The sequence below is a fragment of the Callionymus lyra genome, chromosome 7 (assembly GCF_982586985.1).
Source record: "Callionymus lyra chromosome 7, fCalLyr1.hap1.1, whole genome shotgun sequence".
Lineage (NCBI taxonomy): Eukaryota > Metazoa > Chordata > Actinopteri > Syngnathiformes > Callionymidae > Callionymus > Callionymus lyra.
The window spans coordinates 19,514,354-19,536,862 of NC_141824.1; the positions used below are offsets into that span (position 1 = coordinate 19,514,354).

Consider the following 22,509-nt stretch of genomic DNA (forward strand, 5'->3'; position numbering starts at 1 on the left):
ACCCCCTCCTCACCTCTCAAGTTGTCTTTTCATCTCGTCACACAAGAAAAATCAAATGTACATTAAAATGCTTTAAAAATATGTTCTAGATTCTTTTCCCACGGAGCGCGGCCATTAAAATAACACCAAACATGACAAATTTGGGATAAGGATTAGCAAAATGAAGGTTTTGATAATGATTAATTATATTCATATATTTCATGTGATTTCTTTCTTCATTTTGATAACTTCAAACACCTTACACGTAACTCCATTCACTTACAAGTATATTTCTTTAAGCAGGTAATAAACATTTCAATGAATATTATCCAAGACACGCACATTTTGCCTGTGAATGGTTTCAGTGGTGAATAGCAGCTTCACAGACTCTGCATCTGGAGGAAGCCATAAAGTTCTTATCTGATTCTTGTTGGTCAGAATCTCACATGAAGTGTTGAAATCCGCGGTCACTGAAGGTTTAGCTTGACCGTTCGTCAAACTTCTAATCCTCCTTGCTTCGGGAAGTTGGGCTAATATACTTTATTGCCCTGAAATATCCCTCCTCTTGCTGTGATTACTCAGACAAAGTGGTGGAATTCTAATCCCACCTGGTTTGGTGTTGCCATATCATCGGAAGAATGTTGAGACAGATCCTGAAGAGTGTTTCACAGATGGTTTCCTATGAAGATAGTTCATTACACAGACGTGGATTTTATTGTTTTATTTTTTTTACAACAAAAGTCTCCGGCTACAGCCAGAGTCGGAACATAAAGGCAATAGTTCAAATATAATTAAAATAAAAACCCTAAGATTCACTGCGTGATGGAGGCAGCGGGAGAATTCAAATGTAACGACTTGACAAACGAACTAGAATGGGAGATTCTCCCAGGCCTGAACGTGACAACGAGTGTGGAGGTGTTTCTTCGGGTCTCAGTTGGTGTGCTGGACGGTGGAGAAGCAGAGTTTGAGTGTGTATGGATATGGACCAGCTGCAGGAGAGAAGACTGTTAGAGACCAGAGAATGGGTCGAATGACATTTTTAGGAACGTTGGCTCACTTGAGTTCTTCATCTGGTAGTGGTTCATGAGGGCTAGAGCTTCCATGGCGTCGTTGATGGACTCCCACTCCAGCAGACCTGAAGCACTGCGGTCACTTGGTGCAGCGCCACCTGGTGTCAGGGCGTAGACAGTGTAAGTACAATTATCTCTTTAAGGGAGAAACATTCACTCACTCTTTCCCGTGAACAGTTTGACATTGGCAGGGCTCTTCACTCCGAGCTCCTCACAGATCTGAAAGAGAAAAGGGAGTTCCTGAAACGTCCGGATCCAGGTCTTCACTCGTCCGGCTGGACCTGCTGACCTGAGAGAAGATCTCTGTGGTAGCGTCCGGCTGAGCGTTGAAGAAGTGTAGCACGTTGCTCGGGTGCTGGATGCGGTTCTTGGCTGCCTGTTCCGGCGACGTGAAGCGATTATTCCTGGAGCCGCGGAATTCCTTGAAGCTGCTGGAGTTGTCCTCCAGCTCGTAGCTCTGCCCCGGAACGATGGCCTGCTGCTTGGACACGCTGTGGAGGAAACAAACGCTCGTCAGGGCTAGAAACACATACTCTTAAGAACATCTGTCAGAGTGAAAAGTTGAGAGACAAGAACATCAGAATGGCTCACCAGACGTTGAGCTTCTGTCCAAACAGGAAGTTGTTGTTGAGATGAGTGATGGCGCGGTCGACCGCATAACAGTCGCCCATCTCCACCATGGCCGCCCCGGGCTTGCTCTTCATGAACTTCACCTGAACAAGAAATGCACATTTCAACTTGCATCATGGTACGTATTAAGAACAAACACCTGATAAAATCCATCGACACACAAAGCATCAGTGCTGAGCTCACTGAGAGGGAGTGAAATAAAGAGCGACCGAGGAAGAAGGTGCAGTGTTAATTCTTGCTCGTACTGACCCGCTCCACGTTCCCATAGAGACAGAAGATGTTGAAGACACGGTCTGCATTCATTTTGTTGTCCAGCCCGTAGACCATGACCACGGGTGAGTCGGCGTGGGCTCCGTACTCGCCAGGAGGGGGTGGAGGTGGTCCGTAACTGGGCCCGTAGCCCGTTCTCCCGCCACGACCCCTCGCCGGCGGACCCATACGTCGGTTCTCGTAGGGCGCAGTTCCATAGCTTTCGTCATAGCCGTGGTAACCACCTTCAAACAAGCTCTGGTTAGCGACACGTTTCTGTCTTTCCAATAACTTTTACACTAATAAGTAAGTAAGGAAAGGTTATTTGTAAAGAGCCTTTCTAAACCAATACTCACTGTACTCTGGAGGGTGGTCTCCCAGCAGCGCCGGCTGTCTCGGTCTCTTGTTCGTGTTGGCAGCTCCGTCTTCTGCGAGGAGAGGGGGGGGGGATCAGAGCGATTCCTGACGACAGCGAGAGGCGTTGGACCCACAAGCACATGTCAGTGTTAAGTGGAGCTAAAGCGAGTCAACGGCATTGATGGCTTTAAAAATCGTCAACACTGTAGTCCCCCTTAGATGAGAGATAAGAAAACATTTCCTCCACGAGTGTATTCACAGATGATAAATTCAATATTGTGAGATTATCATCTGTGTGTTTGGAAACAAATGTGTTTTGCTAAAGGGAGACTTTTATAAAGTGTCCACTCAAAACACAAATATAGTTGAAATCAGTATAACTAACTTTAAATTCTGTTCACTGCTGATCTGATCCAAATTTCATGATGCATCTGAAAACTCATCAGGACAAACTGCAGAAGTCGGAGCTAATATAATTGTTGTAGTTTCTTGCGTGAACAGCTCTGACACGGAAAAAGTCATTTAGATTTTGTCATGACTTCAAGATGAGAATTTTTTGAAAACTAAAGTTCTGTTTAGTTCTGAGCTCCTGCTTTGTCAAAGAACACTTAAACACTTCAGGGATCTGACATTGTTCCTACAGTGAAATCCTTGACCAGGTAGAACAGAGGAAGATATTTGGGACAACAAGAGTTTTTAAAAGATGGCGTGTGACGACATGTCAGAACAGTGTCCAGGTCCAACGGAAAACTTAAGAATGTGTTTTTAGTTTCCGCACAAGTCACTGGAAGGCCTTGGAGAAGGAATGGACGTGTGAGCCGGCGAACAAGCCTGTGTGTGGTCAGTCTTGTGTTTGGGTGCTGGACGTTTGGGATGTGGTGGTGCTGTGCAGTGGTGTTCCCAGTGGGGGGCGCTGGAGTTACTTACTGCATGCGTACAAAGAGGGGAGGAAGACATTTGCTGCAGCAGCTCCACCACTCACTTCCACTCATCCCACACATCCAGCTTTTGTCCTGGAGAGACAAGTTTCTGCCTCGCGCCGGCTTTCTACACAGTTCATGGGGATGGTCGGCTGGAGGCTCCGTGCCGTTTGTCCCTTACGGAAAAGTCTTTTTAGAGGCCAGCGGCGGATTTGAGAGCACATGACAGTGGCCGGCCGGCTCCTCTTAGCCGCCATTAGTCAAACCTGCATCACATGGAAGGCGTTACACAGCTAGAGACTAGAACATCAGAACAGGTCATGAAATGAGAGTCAGGGATGCAGGGGGGAGGTGAGAGCAAGAGAGAAGCGGAGGTCCATGAGGAGGGACACACACTTAAACAACATGGGCTGGACTGAGTGTTCTGGATGGTGTTGTCAGCAGTGTCTTCGTGGTGGCCCCGGAACCATCACCTGGCGGCAGGTTGGTATGCGTGTGTCTTCTGTCTGGTGGGTTGTGTGTCTCCTCTTGTGTCAGTCTCCTCCTGGCGTTGTGTGTGAGGGGGTGAGTGGGCGGGCCAAGAGTGACTCAGCGGACCCACAGAACCCGCGGCCGCCCAGCTGAGGAGTGAGTGGATGCAAGTCTACGCCGCTGTGATGCCGGGGCTCCCGTGTGTCTGATGGTGTGATTGTGTCCTCGCTGCAGACGCTTCGGTTGGTGGCGACGTGTCAACTCAGGGTCTCCATGCAGAGAAAATGTTCATCACAACATTCTATTTCTCCGACTTTTGGTTCTTAAGCGGTTTCTGAGCAGCAACATCTTTAAAAGTGCTGCTGCGAGAGAGGAGAAGATCGAGCACCCGGTGGGCGATTGGAAAACATCTCCCCGCGTAGAGGTGGACGATATTGACTTAATATTGTCTGGTGACCACAAATGACCATAGAAACATAGATCGACTTCAAGGTTAAGCATCCTGATGACTGACGACTTGAACTCCCCTATAAAGTGTGAATACAAATTATAATCTGCCTAATCCCAGCTCTTGTATCTTTGAAAATGTGTAACGTCATTAATGGAAGTTAGCGCCGCCATCTTTGTTCCTCTGATGACAAAGAGTCAACAGCTCACCTGCGTATTTAGAGGGGGAGGGGGGACAAACTCCACTGCTTAAGGCGTCATCAACATCCTTTACGACTCCAACTTTTAAACACTGACCTGCAGGTCAGTGTTGTTTGACACTAACCACACTTATCACAGTCAAATCAGGGGAAGACCTTGTAAAAATGCAGGTTTTGTGCAAAGACCGGACTTGAGTTCTGAATGTTTGGCGTCAAGATGGTTGCGCGGAGGAGGCAAATATTTGTCTTATGTTTTTAAACCTCCAAAAACGTGTGTGCAGACACGTTCCCGTCTCTCACAGCAGCAACCTGTCGAATCGCTGCGAAACCATCTCGAACCGTCCATAACCTGAGCCTAGACCAGAGGCTGCAGCATCAGTTTATCTGACCCACATGATCCGTGTACCCCGAGTGAGCTCGTTTATGTTGCTGTCATGGAATTGGGAAAGGTGTTAGGGTGAGACCCCCATTGACTCTTCGGTCATAATGCCACTTTTAAAAAGAGCTGAACAAAAGATAGATTTATGCTGGACCAGGTGCACATGTTGAGGTCAACATAGTTATGGTTTCAAATTAAGTTTACATCATTAACTTACTGCCTAAACGGCTTTTTCAGTTCAAACTGAAACAGTCGCGCTCTAAATAGAATTAACTCATTTTAAAATATTGAAAAAAAGGAGAGCCTGAAATTCAACGCAATACAATGTTATTAGAAACTTCTAGAATCTTTCTTATTCTATCGTATCTTCATTTAGATTCAAACCCAGGGGTCTGTAAAAAGTCATTTTTGGGTCAAAATGATTTGCTGTAACCAAGGTCCTGCAGGTTGAACCTGTTTAAATGCTGTCATTATTGCAATTTGCTCTACAGTAAGGTCTAGACGAAGGGAATAAAGTTTGCTCTTTTTCAATCAAGATCACAGTTAAAGTATCCTCTGTTCAGTGGCATGATGAGAGAAGGTCTGCATGTTAAACACACCACAGTGTCAGCCAAACAAACTGCTGGAGGTGGTACCTGTCGCGTCCACCGCCGGTGTGGTGTAGTCCCAGGTGTCCTGGTCATTCTTGAACACATTCAGACGAGTGGGCTGAAGAAACGAGAGAGGAAGTTGTGTGTATTAAATGGAGGACAGGTTAAGTATTTTAAGGAGGACGTTTATATTTGTACCTTTGCATATTCAATCTTGAGTGTGCAGCAACCCGAGTAAATATCTGCTCCGTTGAGTGACGCTTTGGCACGCTGGGCACTTTGCACAGAGTCGAATGTGATGGAAAAATTAAGGACAAAAACCGGAAATAGTTGGTTCTCTGCCAGAAAAAAAAACACATCATGGAATACTCAACATATTTGTCAAACTAGTTTGTCAGTTGACAAACACCAAACAAGTTCCTGTCACGAAAAAGCATTTTTAGCCGATGACTGATCTGACTGTAAGGATATTCAACCATCGCTTGGACTCCATTTTTACGGAAGATGACGATTCTGTGCACCGGCCCACAGTTGTTGTTGATTGTGTAGAGGACATCCTGCAAGGAGAACAGATACGGGTCACACCACTTTATAAACATAAGACGTCCAATAGAACCACAGTGAGAGTAAAATACAGCGACACTACACTTCAGTAAGTATTTGTGTCTACATTAAATAAAAGCTGTAGCACCAACGATTTAACTGGCTTCATTTACCGTTGTAATTGGATAGATCGGGTTCATGATGGTGAGCAATAAAACGTTGTTGACGCTCCTCGAGTCATCAGAGTCGCCCGGCCGGGAAATCTTCTGGCTGGTGGAGTAGTTGATAAAGGCCGGGTGACCGGTGATGTAAACCTGGTTGTCAGCAGCGTAAGACACTGCAGTCGCTGATCCCTTCATGTCTTCGTACTCCACCAGTGCTTGGCGCTTCTTCGGCATCAACACCACGAAGCTGGAGAAAACACGAGAGCGTTGGAGAAACAGGCGACTAAGAAACTAATAAATCACCGGTTTCTTACCCGATGGTACCAAATTCTTGCAGCGCTTCTACCAGCTCAGCCTCAGTCACTCCATCCACCAGCCCCCGAACGTGCACTACCAAGGAAGGAAGATACTTGTGTGGATCCTCGTAGCCCTGCGATTCGATACATTAAGTTACTGACACAACAAATATTTCAATATTGAAAATTATTGACATTTTATATTCTCGATTGTTCTATCCATCTATAACAATCCTCAATTTCTCCACATTTTGATGATGAAAAGTGAAAGGACAGAATACCACGGTCTTTTATTCTTATAAAAATACGAGTTTTATATTTCCATTCCAATTGACGGTTCACTAATAAAAGGACACCCAGACCTCAATAACAATGGAACATTGCACCTGAAAAGAAATGACTAAAAACACAGTTGTATAACGTCAACATGTACTTATATGGACGTAGTTGGACTTCTAAAATGGTGTCGAGAAGTACATTCATAATGAATACAAATATATTTAACCTTTCATAATAGGCGACAAGAATGAAGTACATTTTATTCAGTAAGAGACCGCTAACAAAGAATCAATTATCAAATCCGAAAGCATTTAGGAACAACGTAAATAAAAAGCAATGACAAAAAACGCCATTGATATAAAATGAAATAATCGAAATAAATGAGAAAATATGAGGCTAGAAATGTAGCAATAAAACCCCATCATTTGTGTTAGCCTTTGGTTAGCAACATGCTAATCTCGCCGGTTCATAAACAAAGCGAAGCTCATGGGAGGCGAAACTCCCTAAAAAAGGTGAAACAGAATCATGAGCATGAAAAGTAAACTCAATAGAAATAGTAAATGCGTAATATAGCGGGTTAGCTTAAGCATAAATACAAATGGCCGCTAAATGAATGAATTAACGGCGTGCGGAAACTAGAGTGCTGTCGAAGCCGTGGAGTGTCGTGTTAAATTCATGCATGAAAACAAAACACAAAATACCGTCGCCATTCCGTCGGTTTTCTGTCTTTTAGTCGCCCTGCCGTCTTCGCTGTAATAACGGCCCGCTGCTGCTGCCATGTTGTTCGGGTGTAACGATGGAGGAGTGACGGAGGAGATCGAGAGTGAAGACAACGCAGGCGATATACCACGCCCCTAAACAGCACCGTTGATTTCAATTGGTGGAAAATACGGTCGATCACTAGTAGACGCTCGCATCAGCCAATAGGATGTTTGAGTACTCAGAGCCGAGTAGCTGGCGCAGTATCGCCCCCTAGAGGACACTCTAGGTCTTACTGCTGTAGATTCATCTTCAGCGTGAAAATATTTCCCTTCATTGATTAAAGACAAGTATGTGTGCATATGTCCAACTAGGAATTAAAACACAACGAAAATACATTTTTGACCAAATTTATTTAAAAACAAAAGTCTCACACAAACCAGAAACGGAACTATGAAGCAGCCCTTCAAAAATCAAACAAAATCTGTACAAAAAAAAAGAAAAAAAAAAAAAAAAAAGCAACAAATAATCACTTAGTGAGAAAAATCTCCAGCTCAGGGCCACTGAATGTCTGTCCACACTAAAGGTTTTAGTCACAAATCAGAAACCACTAAAAACTAGTGTGAAGGAAACATGCAAACAGTCACACATGCAGGCGGAGGTGGTTTATTGCAGACCTTAACTTGGAGATAAAATGTCTCGGATTCAAAGAATCGGCATCAAGAATCGAAATATTGTCCAAATCCTGAATTTAGATCCAAACAGTTAAAAGTCACTACAACAGATAAATGTGCCGCCTCACGGGGGATTCTGCTTCCATTAGGCACCTGAGAAGTCGTCGCAGTAGTTAAAACAGTCCCTTCTAATGTAATCAGCTTTTCTCACTGAGGTTTGCTGCCTGTGGGGGGAGGGGGAGATGGAGCTTAAAAAAAAAAAATGGCTGTAAAAGCAGAGACTGCAAGGATGAAGCACTGTCTTTTAAAGACGGTACAAAATGGGAGGATCTTGACTTAGTCTTCTTTTTCGACCTTTGGGATTTGGTACGGAGATGCTGAGCGGGAGCGACTGAAACAGAAACATGATCAAGTCAGTCGGCGGCAGAGGAAGAGTGTCATGACAGAATATGCTCAAAAGACACACTGAATCTGAACAGATGTGATTCGCCTTGACAGCCACAAGTTGCATTTAGTGCTTCAGAGGCACTGATTCTGCTGAAAACTGTTAAAGAAAAACACTCGTCCGTGAAGAAATCTGGAAAAATGAGACGAGGAAACACTCGAGGGAAAAAAAAAGGAAGCATTTTGCCAGAGAAATGTTGCGTTTTTAAAGCAGCTAAACAAATATTTACCAATACAAATGGTTGTTTATTACTGATGGATCGTCTATGTCCAACTCTCTAAATGGACGTCTACATCCATTTTAAACAAATTAATTCATCAAGAGAGGCCTGCGAGTCACACCCGGACTAGACCGTGTCTGGATCAATGTGTCATTCTGACTGGTTAAGAGCTTCAGATTTTCATGTCAAATTGACGACATAATCTAAAAAGTTTTTACTAAGAACACACACAATTCCCCAGTGTAACAACCACTGATCTGAGGGAAATATGAAATTGTCCCATGCAGCACCTTTTTTTAATTCCCATTCTTATTTTTCCAGATCACATCACATTTGAGGTTGAGTTCAACTGGGTGTGATGTTGCAACATGTGGCACAAGACCTGAAACACATCCAGCCATTGTTGTACTCACTCGCGCACACAGACACACTGGACTCCCACTCTCTCACGCACTCACACAGAGCATGCTTGTTAAAGCCCTTAGCTCTAGGAAATACCCACTTTTCCAGAGTACATTAAGCCTGTGCTGTTTAACCATCAACATTAGCTTGTCATGGGGTTGTTTTTGTTACCTTGAACTGGTAGAAACAACAAGTACACAGAAGCGAAGGACGGATGACTACAACTCGCAGAGACATTGTGCTGTGAAGTTCTTGAAGACTGATCTCTCGTCAGCGCTCTCATTTTCAGAAGCTAGGTCATAGCCCGACGAACTCTGGTAGGTAGGGGTTCTGGCTTTTAAAAGGAAGCGCCGTCACTCTGAGATGTGTGGTCAGCCCTCTGGTTGATCTGAAGGCTGGACGACTCTAGGAGAACGACTGTGTGTGTGCTCGGTCTGATCTCGTCTGAGCGTGTGCGTCGGTTGGACGATCACCCATTCACTGCGGGCAGATTGTTGGTCGGTAGGTCGACCTCAGTCTTGCTGTCTAACACCAGGCGAAGGCTGATCTCAGGTCAGCGCTTAGTCACCCTCCCGCAGGACGTAACCACCGCCAGCTGGCAGACCCTGGGCCTGGGATCAGCTGAAGTGTCAGTGCAGTGCTCAGCTCCCACCACACGCTTTAAAGAAAATATGAAAAATAAACAAAACCGCTGCAAAGATCTTTTTGAGTCATCAAGAATTTGGTGGAGAATCCTCCAGATGTGGCCAATCACAATTGAATAGCATTTACAGTTTATGAAGAAATGAACATTTATTCAACACTTCATTAGAATCATTCTCCTCTCGCTGCAGCTCAAACTCAGATCATAACAAGGTGAGAGGAAGCTTCTGCAGAATCTTGCAGAGTTGAGACCTCCATGTGGCTTTTCTTTCAATCAATCATGTCAAATCATTTGTGGTCATTAAAAATATAGAAAGAAAAAGCACATAAATGTGTCAACCCAGCTTCCCGTCACCCACACTTTCATCTCTAACAGCCAGCAGAAGTCGTCTTTGTGGAGAAGATCAACGGTCATCAGGTCCATCTCAGCGTTGCAGGCGCGTGGTGGCAGCTGTGGCTAACAATCCCTAACATTACTAGAGAACTAAACATTCTTGCTTCTTGAGTAGAAGAGGAAACTTGAGATAAAAACACAGCATTGACCAGCATTCATAAATAGCACACGACTGAACTGGAGACGTACCTGGTCCTCTTGTGGTTGGCAGACTTTGACCGTGAGCGGGAGCGAGAGCGAGACACAGAGCGTCCCTTCGGTGCTGATCTAGACCGAGACCTGGAGCGGCTGATAGAAAACGACAGATTTACAGCCTAGAAAGCACAGCGAGACCCAAATTCTTACTTGGCACAACTTCACGAATTCAAACTAAAACTGATGCTACCTGATCTATCGGGAGGTCATATGATCTGACCAAAATAGTTTTCACATGTTTTCAGTATTTTCGCACTTGCAATGGCTGCCAGTCAATCGGTGACCTCAGGGCTGTAATGCATTTATGGATACAAAGAAACAGTTCATATGTGGATTCAACAAAGAACTTTTCCCCCATTAAAAAAAAAAATGGTTCAAGGATTTTGTTTAAAAACTGCCTGTATTTGTACTTCAGTCATTTGTTGCAGGAATGACTTCCGTGCCATCCCTTTTATATATATACACAGTATATTACCTCATTCAAAACTTAAACCATGGGTATATTAATGGAAATTAAAGATGATTTCCATTTCTTGTAGACGTCACATTATCAATACAATTCTAACAGATAAATAACCTTTTTGAAGACCTGCAATAAAATTGAACACAACTATTTATTTATAATATTATTATTATTTATTATATTTTAAGTTGTATGTGCATGAGTAAACTAGATTTATATATCATTGTAAAGGAATATATTTTTAATAATATAAAAGCAAATGTGTATATACATTTACATTTATTCAGTAACATAATTCCACCTTGAAGTTTCTAACAAAACAAAAAACAACTTCAACCATTAGGCATCAATAAAATATACTTACCAGTTTTGAGTTTACTGACGATTATTGATTAACTGATTATTTTAGCGGGAACCCTTCTATACTCAACACATTCTAAAACAAGTTGCCTTGAGTATATTTTCTTGAAGCACATTCAGAATATTATGCATTATTCTGGTGGATAGAACCGTTTATATCCAGCATTCATCCAAAAAGCTGTGAATATTATCACATCTGATAAAGCCCAAACATGGAGACGTATAACAGGAAAAGCATAAAAGACCTACCTTCTCACAGGAGTCCTAGACTTAGATCGACCGCGAGATCCAGACCTGCAGTGCCGAAAAACACGCAAGTTACAACTCTGGTGTAGGCAATGAAAACAACCCAAGCAGGTCGACGGCACAAATAGGTGTCTTAGGGAGGCTTGAGTTGAATCGAATAGCTCAACCTCATAATCATAATAAAAAAACCCTAATAAAAGATAATTGTATTTAAAGCATTGGGTTCTTCTCACCTGCTTCTGCGCCTTGAGTAAGAGGGTGAGCGACGACGGCTCCTGGTAATAAAGAAAAGACGGTTACTTTAATTCTCTTAAAAGCCGTTTGCAAGCCTGACTGATGAGCATACCTGCTACGGCTGCGAGAACGAGAGCGAGATTGAGAGTGGTAGCGACGTCCACGAGATCGGGACCTGGACCGGGACCTGGACCGAGACCTAGACCGAGAGCGTGAATGGGACCGAGACCTGTAACAAAAAAAAAAGTTTATCAGCTGATGGCATTTAAAAACATAATTTTGAATTTCCAGAAAGTCACCTGCTCCGTCGCCCGCCTCCCCTTTTGCTGAAGCGGTAGCAGTCGTAAGCATAGTGGCCTCGATCTCCACATTGGTAACAGCGATCAGTGGGGTCGAACTGGCGCCGGCTTGGACGCCCACGCCCTTTCCTGGACATGCCTGTTGACAGCTCAACGCGAACACGAGAACCGCATAGAAGTCTGGAAGAGAAACATCACTTACAACACAGCTCTTTAATGATACCAATTTGATGAGCACTTACTTTCCATCCATCCCCTTTACAGCATCTTCTGCATCTCTAGTATCCTCAAATTCCACAAATGCAAACCCAGGAGGGTTCCTGGCCACCCAAACACTCCTAAGAGGTCCATAGTAACTGAATGCTCGCTCCAGTTCTCCTTTAGCAGCACCATTACCCAGGTCACCCACATAGACCTTGCAGTCTGGGACGCGGGACGAGCTCCGAGAGGACGAATGATACGACATGTTGTGTTTGGATTTTCTGCTGGGAGAGGAGAGATGGAGCTGTGAGCAGAAGGGTTCCAATTATTCCCCTTTAAATAGCATTCAAGGGTTGCTACAGGAAGTACCAAAACAAGGTTTGTCAAGTTGGTTAGACCTGTTATTCATGGGCATAGCTGGTTTCTATCAACTGATGGTAGTAGTTTATCTTGGTTAACAGCCATATTAGAAGTGACATAAGGTGACAAAAATTTCTTATTAATAGTTATATTGTTGTTATATTCAGCCAGCGCTACAGTAAAGCTAACTGTACTGTGAAGCAACATAGGTCGACAACATTTCGTCTGCTATTGATTATTTATTTATTATATTGAGTTAAAAGTGAACACCCTGATCAAACAATGAAGTTTCAAAAAAGATGACCCTGAATGAGAGCTAATGTTGTCAGAACATGATCTGGAGCTTGTAACCCATGCGTTTGTGTCTTCTCGCCTGGACTACTGAAACAGTTTATTTTCATGTCTTAACAAGAAGTCTCACCTGAAGAGAATTCTGACCCGCTCAAGTAGAAGAACTCACATTTCTCCGATCCTTAAAACTCTTCACTTGCTTCCAGTTTCTTTCAGGATCAACTTTAAAATTCTGGTTCTTACTTCCAGATCTATTCATGGTCAGGCTCCTCCTTACATCAGTGATCTGATCCAGCCTTACACCCCAGCTCGGCTCTGAGGTCTGTGGATCAGAATCTACTGATGGTTCCTGAACACAGTTCAGGACCGGAGGAGAGAAATCCGTCCAGGCTGTTGCTCCTAAGCTTTGGAACGATCTTCCTCTCTCTTAGCGCTTGATGGATCTACTGACTCCTTCAAGAAACATCTTAAGACGTTTTTATTTGTTCAGGCTTTTCCTTGATTTTCTGGAACTCCTGTTGTGTTATCAGTATTATCTTGATCTTTAAAGTATATACTTTATTGAATATTGTTTTGATTGTTTAAGCGCTTTGTGACCTGGTCTGGAAAAGCCCTTTACAAACAAAAATTACTTACTTACTAATAAGAAACATAATTAAAGTTATGATTATTGTATTCATTATTTACTATACGACGCGTGATACGAGTAAACGCGGATTTAAAGAGACATTTAGCGAACTTTACATTTTTGATTCATCATTGATGAACATTTTCAGACCGAGCCAATGAACTTAAATATTACATTTTACATATGCAAATAAACCGACACGTTCTGGAGACGAGGTCGTTTTATTGCGATCATACCGGACATGGTGAAGGCGCCAAACACGGATTCGCCAGGCCTACGAGGCACCAGGCGAGCCCAGCCTTGACCAAGGTGCAATAATATCACCGACATCTTGAAGTCTAAATAGACTGTAGTGAACATCACCAAAGTAACGATCTATCGGGAAAGAAACATGGCGCCTGATGACACAGCGAATCCAGCCATTGATAACCAGTGTTTACAAACACCGTCCTGCAAATACGTGGGTCGATATTCAACAGCTAATAAAACACGCTGAGGACCCAACGGGGCAACTTTAAGAACTGTGGGGGACGTTTAATATTTTATTTGACGGGTCTTGGTTCAGTCGCGGGCCGCGCGCTCACAGCAACAATGGCGACATGTGTAGCGTTAGCTAAACTTACCTTCTTCCACAAAGCTGTCGACTCCTGATGACTCACAGAGCGGAGAGACACCGAGCTGGAACAAATACGCCGCTGACCACTTGGAGTAATAAAATTTGGAAAAATGAATTCGCTACGGGAAGCGAATGTTTGCAGGTTAGCACATTTCTACCCCCGAGGTCGTTAGCAACGAGACCAAGCCGCGGACTACACGTGATCACCGCGCATGCGCAGTGGGAATGACGATGCGGACTATGAGCACTTCCGGTAAATCCGCGGCAATAAATACTTTTGATTTATCTAAATATTGTTTTCAGTATTTTTGACTTTATTCTTGAAAATAATGTTCTTTTTATTTAATTGAATGATTTTGATTTAATTATTTTTCTATTATCAATAATATTTATAATTTCATTTATTGTATTGTTGTTTCAAGTCTTTATTAATATGTGTACTGTATGTCTTTATATAGTGTGTGTTAATAATTAGTCTTTTTTTTGTGAACTGCTGTAACAATTTAAATTGCGCCAACCTGGGAACAAAAAAAGTTGAGTTTTCAATAAATAAAAACAAATTAACAGATATAAAGTATAAATGGAAATGTGTTTTTATTGAAGATAAAAAAAACAAGCGGTTTTATTTTATTTTGTTTTTTTCTCGTCTCAAAAGACATTTAATTATTATTAACTTTAATTTCTGCAGTATTGCCCCTAATGTTACTTAATGCATAACTACAGAGCAGCAGGATTTCCACCCAGAACCACATGTCACTAATGACAGCAAGAACAACTCTGACACGTTCAGCCTTGAAAATAAAACTATATTTAAATAAGTTCACTGTCATTTAGTTCCATTAACACATTATTACACGTCATGCCATGTTCTCAGAAACAAGTTCTTTTTTTTTCCCCCATAGATTTTTTTCCATCTCCAGCATTTCGTTAGGAAAAAAAAAGAAGGGAAATGTAATCTTCCATTAATCATTTGTAACAACGTTGAATAAATGTATACATGTCTATTACAGGTTATTGTTTCCACGCAGTCAAGTTATCCCTTCGAAGGGTCAGGCAGAGAAACTTTCATTATCACAAGTTCACAGACTTTTGACGAGGACGCCGGAGGAAATCGGGAGGAAACACGAACACAGACACAGAAGTACAACAATAAAAGATGACCTGGGATTGTTCACGCCTCCATTCAGGCTTTTATTTTGACAGCAATGTAATCCACGAGCAGGGCGGCCTGGTTTTCTTAAGCTTTCCGTTTTGACCCAGACATTCCTTACTCTGAGCATCAGCCGGGTGAAAAAGGTGTCTATGGGCGTCCACCACAGTAGACCATGCTACTAACACAGTCACACAAGTCTTCATGCATCAGGAACACGGACGAACACAAGGGGAGGCGGTGGAGTGGAGACATCTAGTTAGAGAACAGCAAAGACAGCTAGTAGAGAAGGTGATGGAAGCAGGAGCATCACCGGGGACATAACAGAGAGCTCCAGCCAGGCAGGTGATCCCCCCATTGACTGACACCTGCTTCATCATGTCAACATGATACTGTACACTGGGAAACTCCTCCGCTAACAGAAACAGATGATGAAAACATCGGAGGGTTCTGGACAAACACTGAGCAGAAACTGGTGACAACTAAAGTGATTCGAGTGTATTGCACTTTGAAACAGCTGCAGCACAGCTTTTTTAGAGCTACATAATCTACTACATAAATAAATAAATATCTAAATAAATAGTCTTTAAATGTACATTTTAAACAATATCCATGTAGCAAAGCCTGTTTCTACTACTCCAGGTACTTCATACTAACAATAATTTCACTTACTTTCTCATTTTATTGAAAACGTGGTTCTCAATATTTCGACTTAGATGAGAATGTGAAAATGAAACACTAAATTATGAAGTTTAGGTTGACAGAAATTAAAAATAAATATATTTACTCATTAATTGTATCAACTATTTATATAAAGTATATTAGTATTAGCTAATATAGTACTTCTGTACACCCCAGCTAAGGATTGATGAATTGAAAGGGAACATTTAACTGTAAATGGTGTTTATCAAACTCTAATTATTTATTTATAGTTTAAATGTAATTTAGTTAATTAATCCTCAATCAAACTCTGAAATCAATTTGTTATTTTTGTATCTGTGAGGCTGCTTCTGTGATTATTTTTATCTTTTGATTTTTGCCTCAGGTCCACATAATCATTTTGTTTATGACAATTTAAAAACATTTTATACAATTTGTATGCAAAAGAAAAAAAATAATAATCAAAATGAGTTTATTTGATGCAACAGTTTTTCTCAAACGTTGGTCAATCAGGTCATTTGACCCCAGTTAAGCCTTTTCTTCAGAACTACTGAAAGTTCAAGATGTTTCTGATCACAACAGGAGCTATTTAGGACGAGTGGCCACAATTGTCTTCAAACATGAAAGCGTGAAGATGACCTGGTGAACAGGGACATGGCAGACTGAGAGTAGATGAGGGGAAGCTACAGTGTCAGCAGGTCAAAAAGGAACAGTAGGAAATATATCAAAATCCTCTAATTGTACTAAACTGCTTCCAGGAGACTTTGTTGAGGAGTACAAAATAATCTACGTCAGCTACCAGAAAAAGATACAAAACCAGCTTTTAGAAACATTAGAAAGGGTAAACTATTGGACTGGCTCTGGAGTCGTCGTTGACATTATCACTGAAGTATCTAAAGCTTTCTGGAGAGGACAGTATGAAGGGAAGGGAGGAGTAACACATGAATCCATCGCTACTTCATCTGATCTAAATGCAGAAGATCCTTCTCGTTATTTTACTTCATCATCTCGTCATGTTTGTCAGCTGGACTGTCTGTATGTTGTACATGCAAATACACAAGCGAAATATTCGTACAAGTGGTCACAATATTCTCGCCACGTCAGGTCAGGTTGACCCTATTAGTCGATGTGTTCCTACGTCACACAGCGAAGACTCTACGTCTGCACCTGCATTGCATTTTTTTGTAAACACGTACTGTCACATTCATTTACTCCTCAAGTCAAATCTGAGATACTGACGAGAAAAAACATGGAACTCACAGGACAAAAGCAAGGCATAGTATGTTTAAACAGCATGATCGATAACTTAAAATCCTCTAAAACCTATACAAATAAAACTTATAATTAACAATAAAGTCCAGTGGTACATTGAGGTCAAAATTAGGTGATAAAAGTCAAAAGTATGAGATAAAAAGTCAAATTCTGAAAAAAGAAAATTCTTGGATCAGAAATGTAAAGAGTGAAAGGTAAAATTATTAAACACAAAGTAAAAATGATGGACTAAAGTAAGAAAAATATGAGATAAAAAGTAAAAATGACGAGAATTAGACTAAGAATTATGCACTACAGTCCATATCAACAGAAACAACGTAGAAGTTAAGAGTTACAAGAGTCAAATAATGAGGTACTGCGTAAAACACAGAGTCAAAATGATATCATAAGAAGACAAATCAGTCAGAAACCAGAATATTTTAGTTAAAATTACTAGTTTCTCGGTATGAAAATTTCATGACTAAAAGAAATGATGACTTTAGTCAGATTAATCCACCGGAAACTCAGTCAAGTCAGATAGTTTAAAAAGAAAAAGAAAACATACTTGATCAAAATGTATCTGACAGGAAGTCGAACTATGAGGTAAAATATATATTAAATCTATAGTGAAACATGTGCTAAAAGTTAGAGAAGTAGGAGGCTGAGATCATGAAAAAAGTTAAAATAATGACAAATTCGGAGACACAAAGTGAGTCAGGATCTCTGTCAGAACTATGAGGAAGAGCTTCATGAGAGGGAACTCTGGGATTAATACTAAAACTTGTCAATGAAAAAGCCATAAAAAGGAGGTGACGTGTGATTTGATCAACTCAGTACACACATGCTGATGAGTCACCTGAGTGTCTGGGATAAATACACTCAGTCAAGGTGAATAATTCTGATGTCTAATAGTTGTAAATGTCTTCTCTCCCTCTATTGACTTTTACTACAGTTGCCGGTTCTGTTGGGATCTCAGCTACGAGCGACTTGTTAAAGGTTCACTATTGACTGCAACGCTCTCTATTTACAGGATATATGTCGTATTTACAGCGCGTGGAGATCGGCCCTCGTCCGGGGAGCCTCGCCGCATCGTAAACACATGTCATGTTGTTGTAAACATTCCACTCCTTTTTTTTTTTGTCACGAAGAGTCGAACATGTGGACGAAACCAACCAACAGTGGGTTGCAGAAGTTCCTTCAGTTCTGGTCACATGGTACAGATTTTTTCGAAGTGCTTGTGCGACGACATCCTAATGTCTGGAGACATCAGTAAACTCAACACTCTCGCCTTCTACAGACCTGAAACCTCTGAGTTTCATGGTTCAAACATGCATGTAATGTGTGTGTGTGTGTGTGTGTGTGCTGGGTTCCTGTTGAGGAAGCTCGCACTTCCAGGCTGCAGCGAGCCCTCTGAACGGATGAAAATGTGTCGGACTGATCCTCTGTGCTTTAGAAGCCGGTGATATGGCAGTAGGCCTCCAGGCTGGAGAACAGGATGTAGAGGAACCAGAGCCCCAGGAACAGCAAGGTGGTCACGATGCGGGCGCCCCGGGGCCCACCCAGCTCGCCGCCAATGGATGGTCGACGCCGGAACAGCAGCACACCCATGCAGATGAACGCGAAGATGGTGAAGAGCGTGACGGAGAAGGCCAGGGAGCCCGGGTTCACCCGGAAAGGCTTCCCCTCAATCTTCCAGTAGACGGCCGCCACCGACCACGCCACGCCAATGCCCAGGAAGACGTTGACGGCGTTGCTCCCGGTGACGTTTCCCACAGAGGCGTCGGCATGCTGGTCCTGGATGGCTGCGACTTTGCTGGCGAATGTGTCTGGAGAGGAGGATAGAAAATAGTAATTCATTAAGCGACAGTACGAGATGCTTTGTGTCTTAGAACGATGAGACAGTCAAAATAAGGAGATACAAAATCAAAACTACAAGATGCAAAGTAATAACTGTGAGAAACAACAAGCTATAAGGTAAAAACTATGACATCAAAAAGTAAAAACCAGGGCATAAAAAGTAAAAACTATGAGATACAAGGTCAAAACTGTGCGTAAAACTATGATTTATAAAGTAAAAAACTATGACATGAAAAGTCAAATCCATGACATAAAAGCCTAAACTATGGAATAAATAGGCCAAACTATGGAAAAAAGTCCAAATTTTGGAATAAAACGTCAAAAATCCAAACTATGGAATAAAAAGTCAAAACTATTGTATACAAAGTCCAAACTATGGGATAAAAAGTCCATCTATAGAATAAAAAGTCCATACTATTGAATAAAAAGTCCAAACTATTGAATAAAAAGTGCAAACTATTTAATAAAAAGTCCAAACTATGGAATAAAAAATCCAAACTATGGAATAAAAACTTAAAAATATGGAATAAAAAGTCAAAACTATGTAATGAAAAGTAAAAACTATTGGATCAAACTTCCAAACTGTGAGTTAAAAAGACAAAATTATGGAATACAAAGTCAAAACTACAAGTCCTTATGTGTCATGATTTCACATCAAATTGCTCATGTCATTATCAATATAATAAAATACAAACTTAAACGAAAGAAAACATTCGCCCAGGCTTAATGCTAAAATCTGTTCAAGCTAAAGATGACTTGCAATATAATGAAGAAAAAAACAAATACTGAAAGACTTCAGGTTGTTTTTCCTCACCTGGGATGGACGTTCCGAGAGCCACGAACACCACAGCAGTCACGGTGTCCTTGAGCCCTACAGTGCAGCCGAAGTGCGACGCCAAGTCTCCGATGAAGGTGGTGAGGAGGCCGATGACGCTGATGGACACACAGAAACAGGCCCAGCCATTCCAGATCTCCGTGGGCGGCACGCAGGCGAACAACACCTTCCAGAACACGGTGAGGAAGTGCATGAAGTAGTCGTAACAGGACGGGAGGTGCTCTTCACGACCCTCCTCGTCATCGTCGCCGTCACCTGAGAGGAGGAGGTGAAAGTTAAGGAGTGTGTTTCACTGCCATCCTGATAAAACAGGTGAACTGTTGGACAGATAAAATCTGTGGAAGTCTCTGATGGATCACACATTTGAAGCTCATGACCAAAGGTGAGGGTGGGGACAAAGATTTATCGGTAAATAGAGAGCTTTGCCTTTTGGCTCAGCTCTCTCTTATGCACAACAGTGCGGTAGAGCGAATGCAAAACCCGCTCCTGCTGCACCAATTCCCGAACACCCTCACGCGAGAACAAGACCCCAAGATACTTAAACTTCTCCACTTGAGGCAAGGGCTCAACCCTATAATCCATCTTTTTCATGCATAGAACCATGGCCTCAGATTAAGCGGTGCTGATCCTCATCCCAGCCGCTTCACATTCAGATGCAAACTGATCCAGCGAGAGCTGGAGGTCGCAGCGTGATGAAGCCATGAGAACCAAATTATCCGCAAAAAGCTCTATCGGATCTTCAGGCTAACAAACCGCAAACCTTCCCCGCCAGAGCTGCGCCTATAAATCCTGAAACCAGAAACAGGATTGGCGACAAAGCACATCCCTGACGGAGACCAACTCTCACCGGGAAAACATCCGATCTGCATTTAAGCATCACACAACTACCGATGCGGGAATGTGGCGTTCAAGAGGTCTGAAAATTATTTTATTCCCACACCGTCTTTTCCAGACAATTTTAATTATGAATCACAAATTAGAGGTTTTAATGTCAATTTTTTTTCAATTGTTGTTAAAAACGATGTCAATTTGTTGAAGAATTTCTCAATTTGTGTACATTTTGTAAATATATATCAAGATTTTTAGCATTTGTTTCCGAGTTTCTAAAATGTTGGATGAGTTTGTTAATGGACCATATATATACTGTATATCTCAAGATTCAATATTTTTCTTTCTGAGTTTCCTAACTTGTGTAATGAGTTTTAATTGTTTAATTAAAATAAATATTAAACTGAATAATCATGTTTATTCAGTTTAATTGTTGACTTACCATATATATATATATATATATATATATATATATATATATATATATATATATATACAGTATATATATATATCAAGATTTAGTATGCTTTTATCTGAGTTTAAGTTAATTTGCTTATTCAGACTTCTTCTGGAATAACTTGATGTAACTAAAATGTACTTGTTTTTGATTCAACGTGAGGACAGTGGCGTCCAGTAGATGGCACTGCGTGGCAGAGTAAACAGTGCACTCTGCTATTCTATGCTATTATACAAGTATTTATAAATGTTACACTGAATGAAGGAATCATTAAAACTCAGGTTAACAAATACTTTTTTCTTCTCAGCAGCTCCATCGAGAGAGTTTGAAATCAAAGCGCTGACAGTCGAAGCTGTTTCATTAAGGATGTGTGAAGATGCGACTCACTGCTTCAAGACCATCAAAGCTCTGCTGTGGTGTGTAAACATTGCTGTGAGGATCAGACACAACTGTGATGTGAACATGAAGGTCTCGAGTCTCACCTGCACTGACGGTCACCGCCTCCACAAACTGCTCCCTCCACGAGTGTGTGCCGATGACAAGGGCCAGGTTGGTCTTTTTGATAAGCTTGTCCACAGTGCTCTGGAGAACACAAACCCCAGTTACACATGTGAGCAGGTCGGCTGGAGCACTACACTCAAACAACTCGATTCACACACACAGACACAAAGACAGATGAACACACATACGCAGTAGGACAGAGATGTGCACACACAGATACAAACACACAGAGCGACACCAACAGCTACAAACACAAACACAGAGGTAAACAGATACACACCCACACACAAGCACACACGGATAGAGTACAGACACACACATGTATACACACACAGGCACAGACACCCACACATGCGTAGAGAGACACAGATACATATACAAACACAGATATAAACAAAAATGCACACAGATACACACCCATATACAGAGAGACACAGAGACACACATACAAACACACACACAACCATATATACATACACAGATAAAAGAAAATATACAGAAAGAAATGACATGCACACAAAGATATAAACACAAACAAAGACACACACACAGAAACAAACAAATGCACAGAGAAACACAGATACAGATATAACACTATTGCATACACACACATGCACACACAGATAGAAACACACACACGGACACAGATACACCCGCACCGACAAACAGACACACACCTTCCAGGAACAAACACATATACATTCAAGGAACACAGACACACAAACTCAAGTTGAGTCTAAAACAATCAGTCATTGTGTCTGTGTCAACAAATGTTCAGTGGTTGATATGAATGTGTGAATAAAGCACCTTGAACTCATACGACTCCTCGATGACGACCTCCAGCCGACTGTGCTCCCCAAGAATGGGCTTCCCCATCTCCGCTATCCGCCGAGCCTCCTCCTCTTCGGCGCTCATCTGACCCTCCATCCCCTCTGAGATCAGAGCATCATAAGAGGTTTAGAGGGGATGATTTGATCAATATTAATGTTATCAATGGGTGATTAAGAATCTAACTCGGGTTTAAAGT

General features: G+C 41.9%; 3 protein-coding genes across 7 annotated transcripts in view; all 3 read right to left on the bottom strand.

The window, feature by feature from the left end:
* Window positions 1-685: 685 nt before the first annotated feature.
* LOC148075337 (heterogeneous nuclear ribonucleoprotein L-like) lies at window positions 686-7,373 on the bottom strand. Its single transcript, XM_087794826.1, has 13 exons — window positions 7,276-7,373; window positions 6,314-6,429; window positions 6,009-6,246; window positions 5,762-5,849; window positions 5,491-5,585; window positions 5,338-5,410; window positions 2,285-2,356; window positions 1,929-2,173; window positions 1,641-1,762; window positions 1,339-1,540; window positions 1,211-1,268; window positions 1,037-1,147; window positions 686-968 (listed from the first exon to the last, which is right to left on the bottom strand). Exons 1-13 carry the CDS (start codon window positions 7,351-7,353, stop codon window positions 910-912), a joined length of 1,557 nt encoding a protein of 518 aa, XP_087650952.1. The 5' UTR covers window positions 7,354-7,373; the 3' UTR covers window positions 686-909.
* A 296-nt stretch (window positions 7,374-7,669) lies between these two features.
* On the bottom strand, window positions 7,670-14,142 carry srsf7a (serine and arginine rich splicing factor 7a). Of its 5 annotated transcripts, none has more exons than XR_015711817.1 (9): window positions 13,951-14,142; window positions 12,090-12,332; window positions 11,848-12,027; window positions 11,661-11,777; window positions 11,548-11,589; window positions 11,318-11,362; window positions 10,240-10,338; window positions 9,186-9,672; window positions 7,670-8,338 (listed from the first exon to the last, which is right to left on the bottom strand). XR_015711817.1 is itself a non-coding variant. In XM_087794831.1 (9 exons), the coding sequence occupies exons 2-9, from the start codon at window positions 12,311-12,313 to the stop codon at window positions 8,284-8,286; spliced, it is 831 nt and encodes a 276-aa protein (XP_087650957.1). In that variant the 5' UTR covers window positions 12,314-12,332; window positions 13,951-14,142; the 3' UTR covers window positions 7,670-8,283. The 5 variants fall into 5 exon arrangements, 4 of the variants coding, with proteins under 4 accessions (XP_087650957.1, XP_087650953.1, XP_087650956.1 ...); XM_087794831.1 differs by having other exon boundaries at window positions 9,604-9,672; XM_087794827.1 differs by having other exon boundaries at window positions 7,670-9,672; window positions 12,090-12,329.
* Window positions 14,143-14,728: 586 nt separating this feature from the next.
* LOC148075339 (sodium/calcium exchanger 2-like) overlaps window positions 14,729-22,509 on the bottom strand; it is an 85,646-nt gene continuing 77,865 nt past the window's right edge. Inside the window, exons 14-17 of the mRNA XM_087795158.1 lie at window positions 22,290-22,414; window positions 21,464-21,563; window positions 19,676-19,951; window positions 14,729-18,830 (exon numbers count right to left, since the gene is read on the bottom strand). Coding sequence (XP_087651284.1) covers window positions 18,454-18,830; window positions 19,676-19,951; window positions 21,464-21,563; window positions 22,290-22,414 — 878 coding nt within the window. The 3' untranslated portion in view covers window positions 14,729-18,453. The remainder of the gene's footprint in view (window positions 18,831-19,675; window positions 19,952-21,463; window positions 21,564-22,289; window positions 22,415-22,509) is intronic.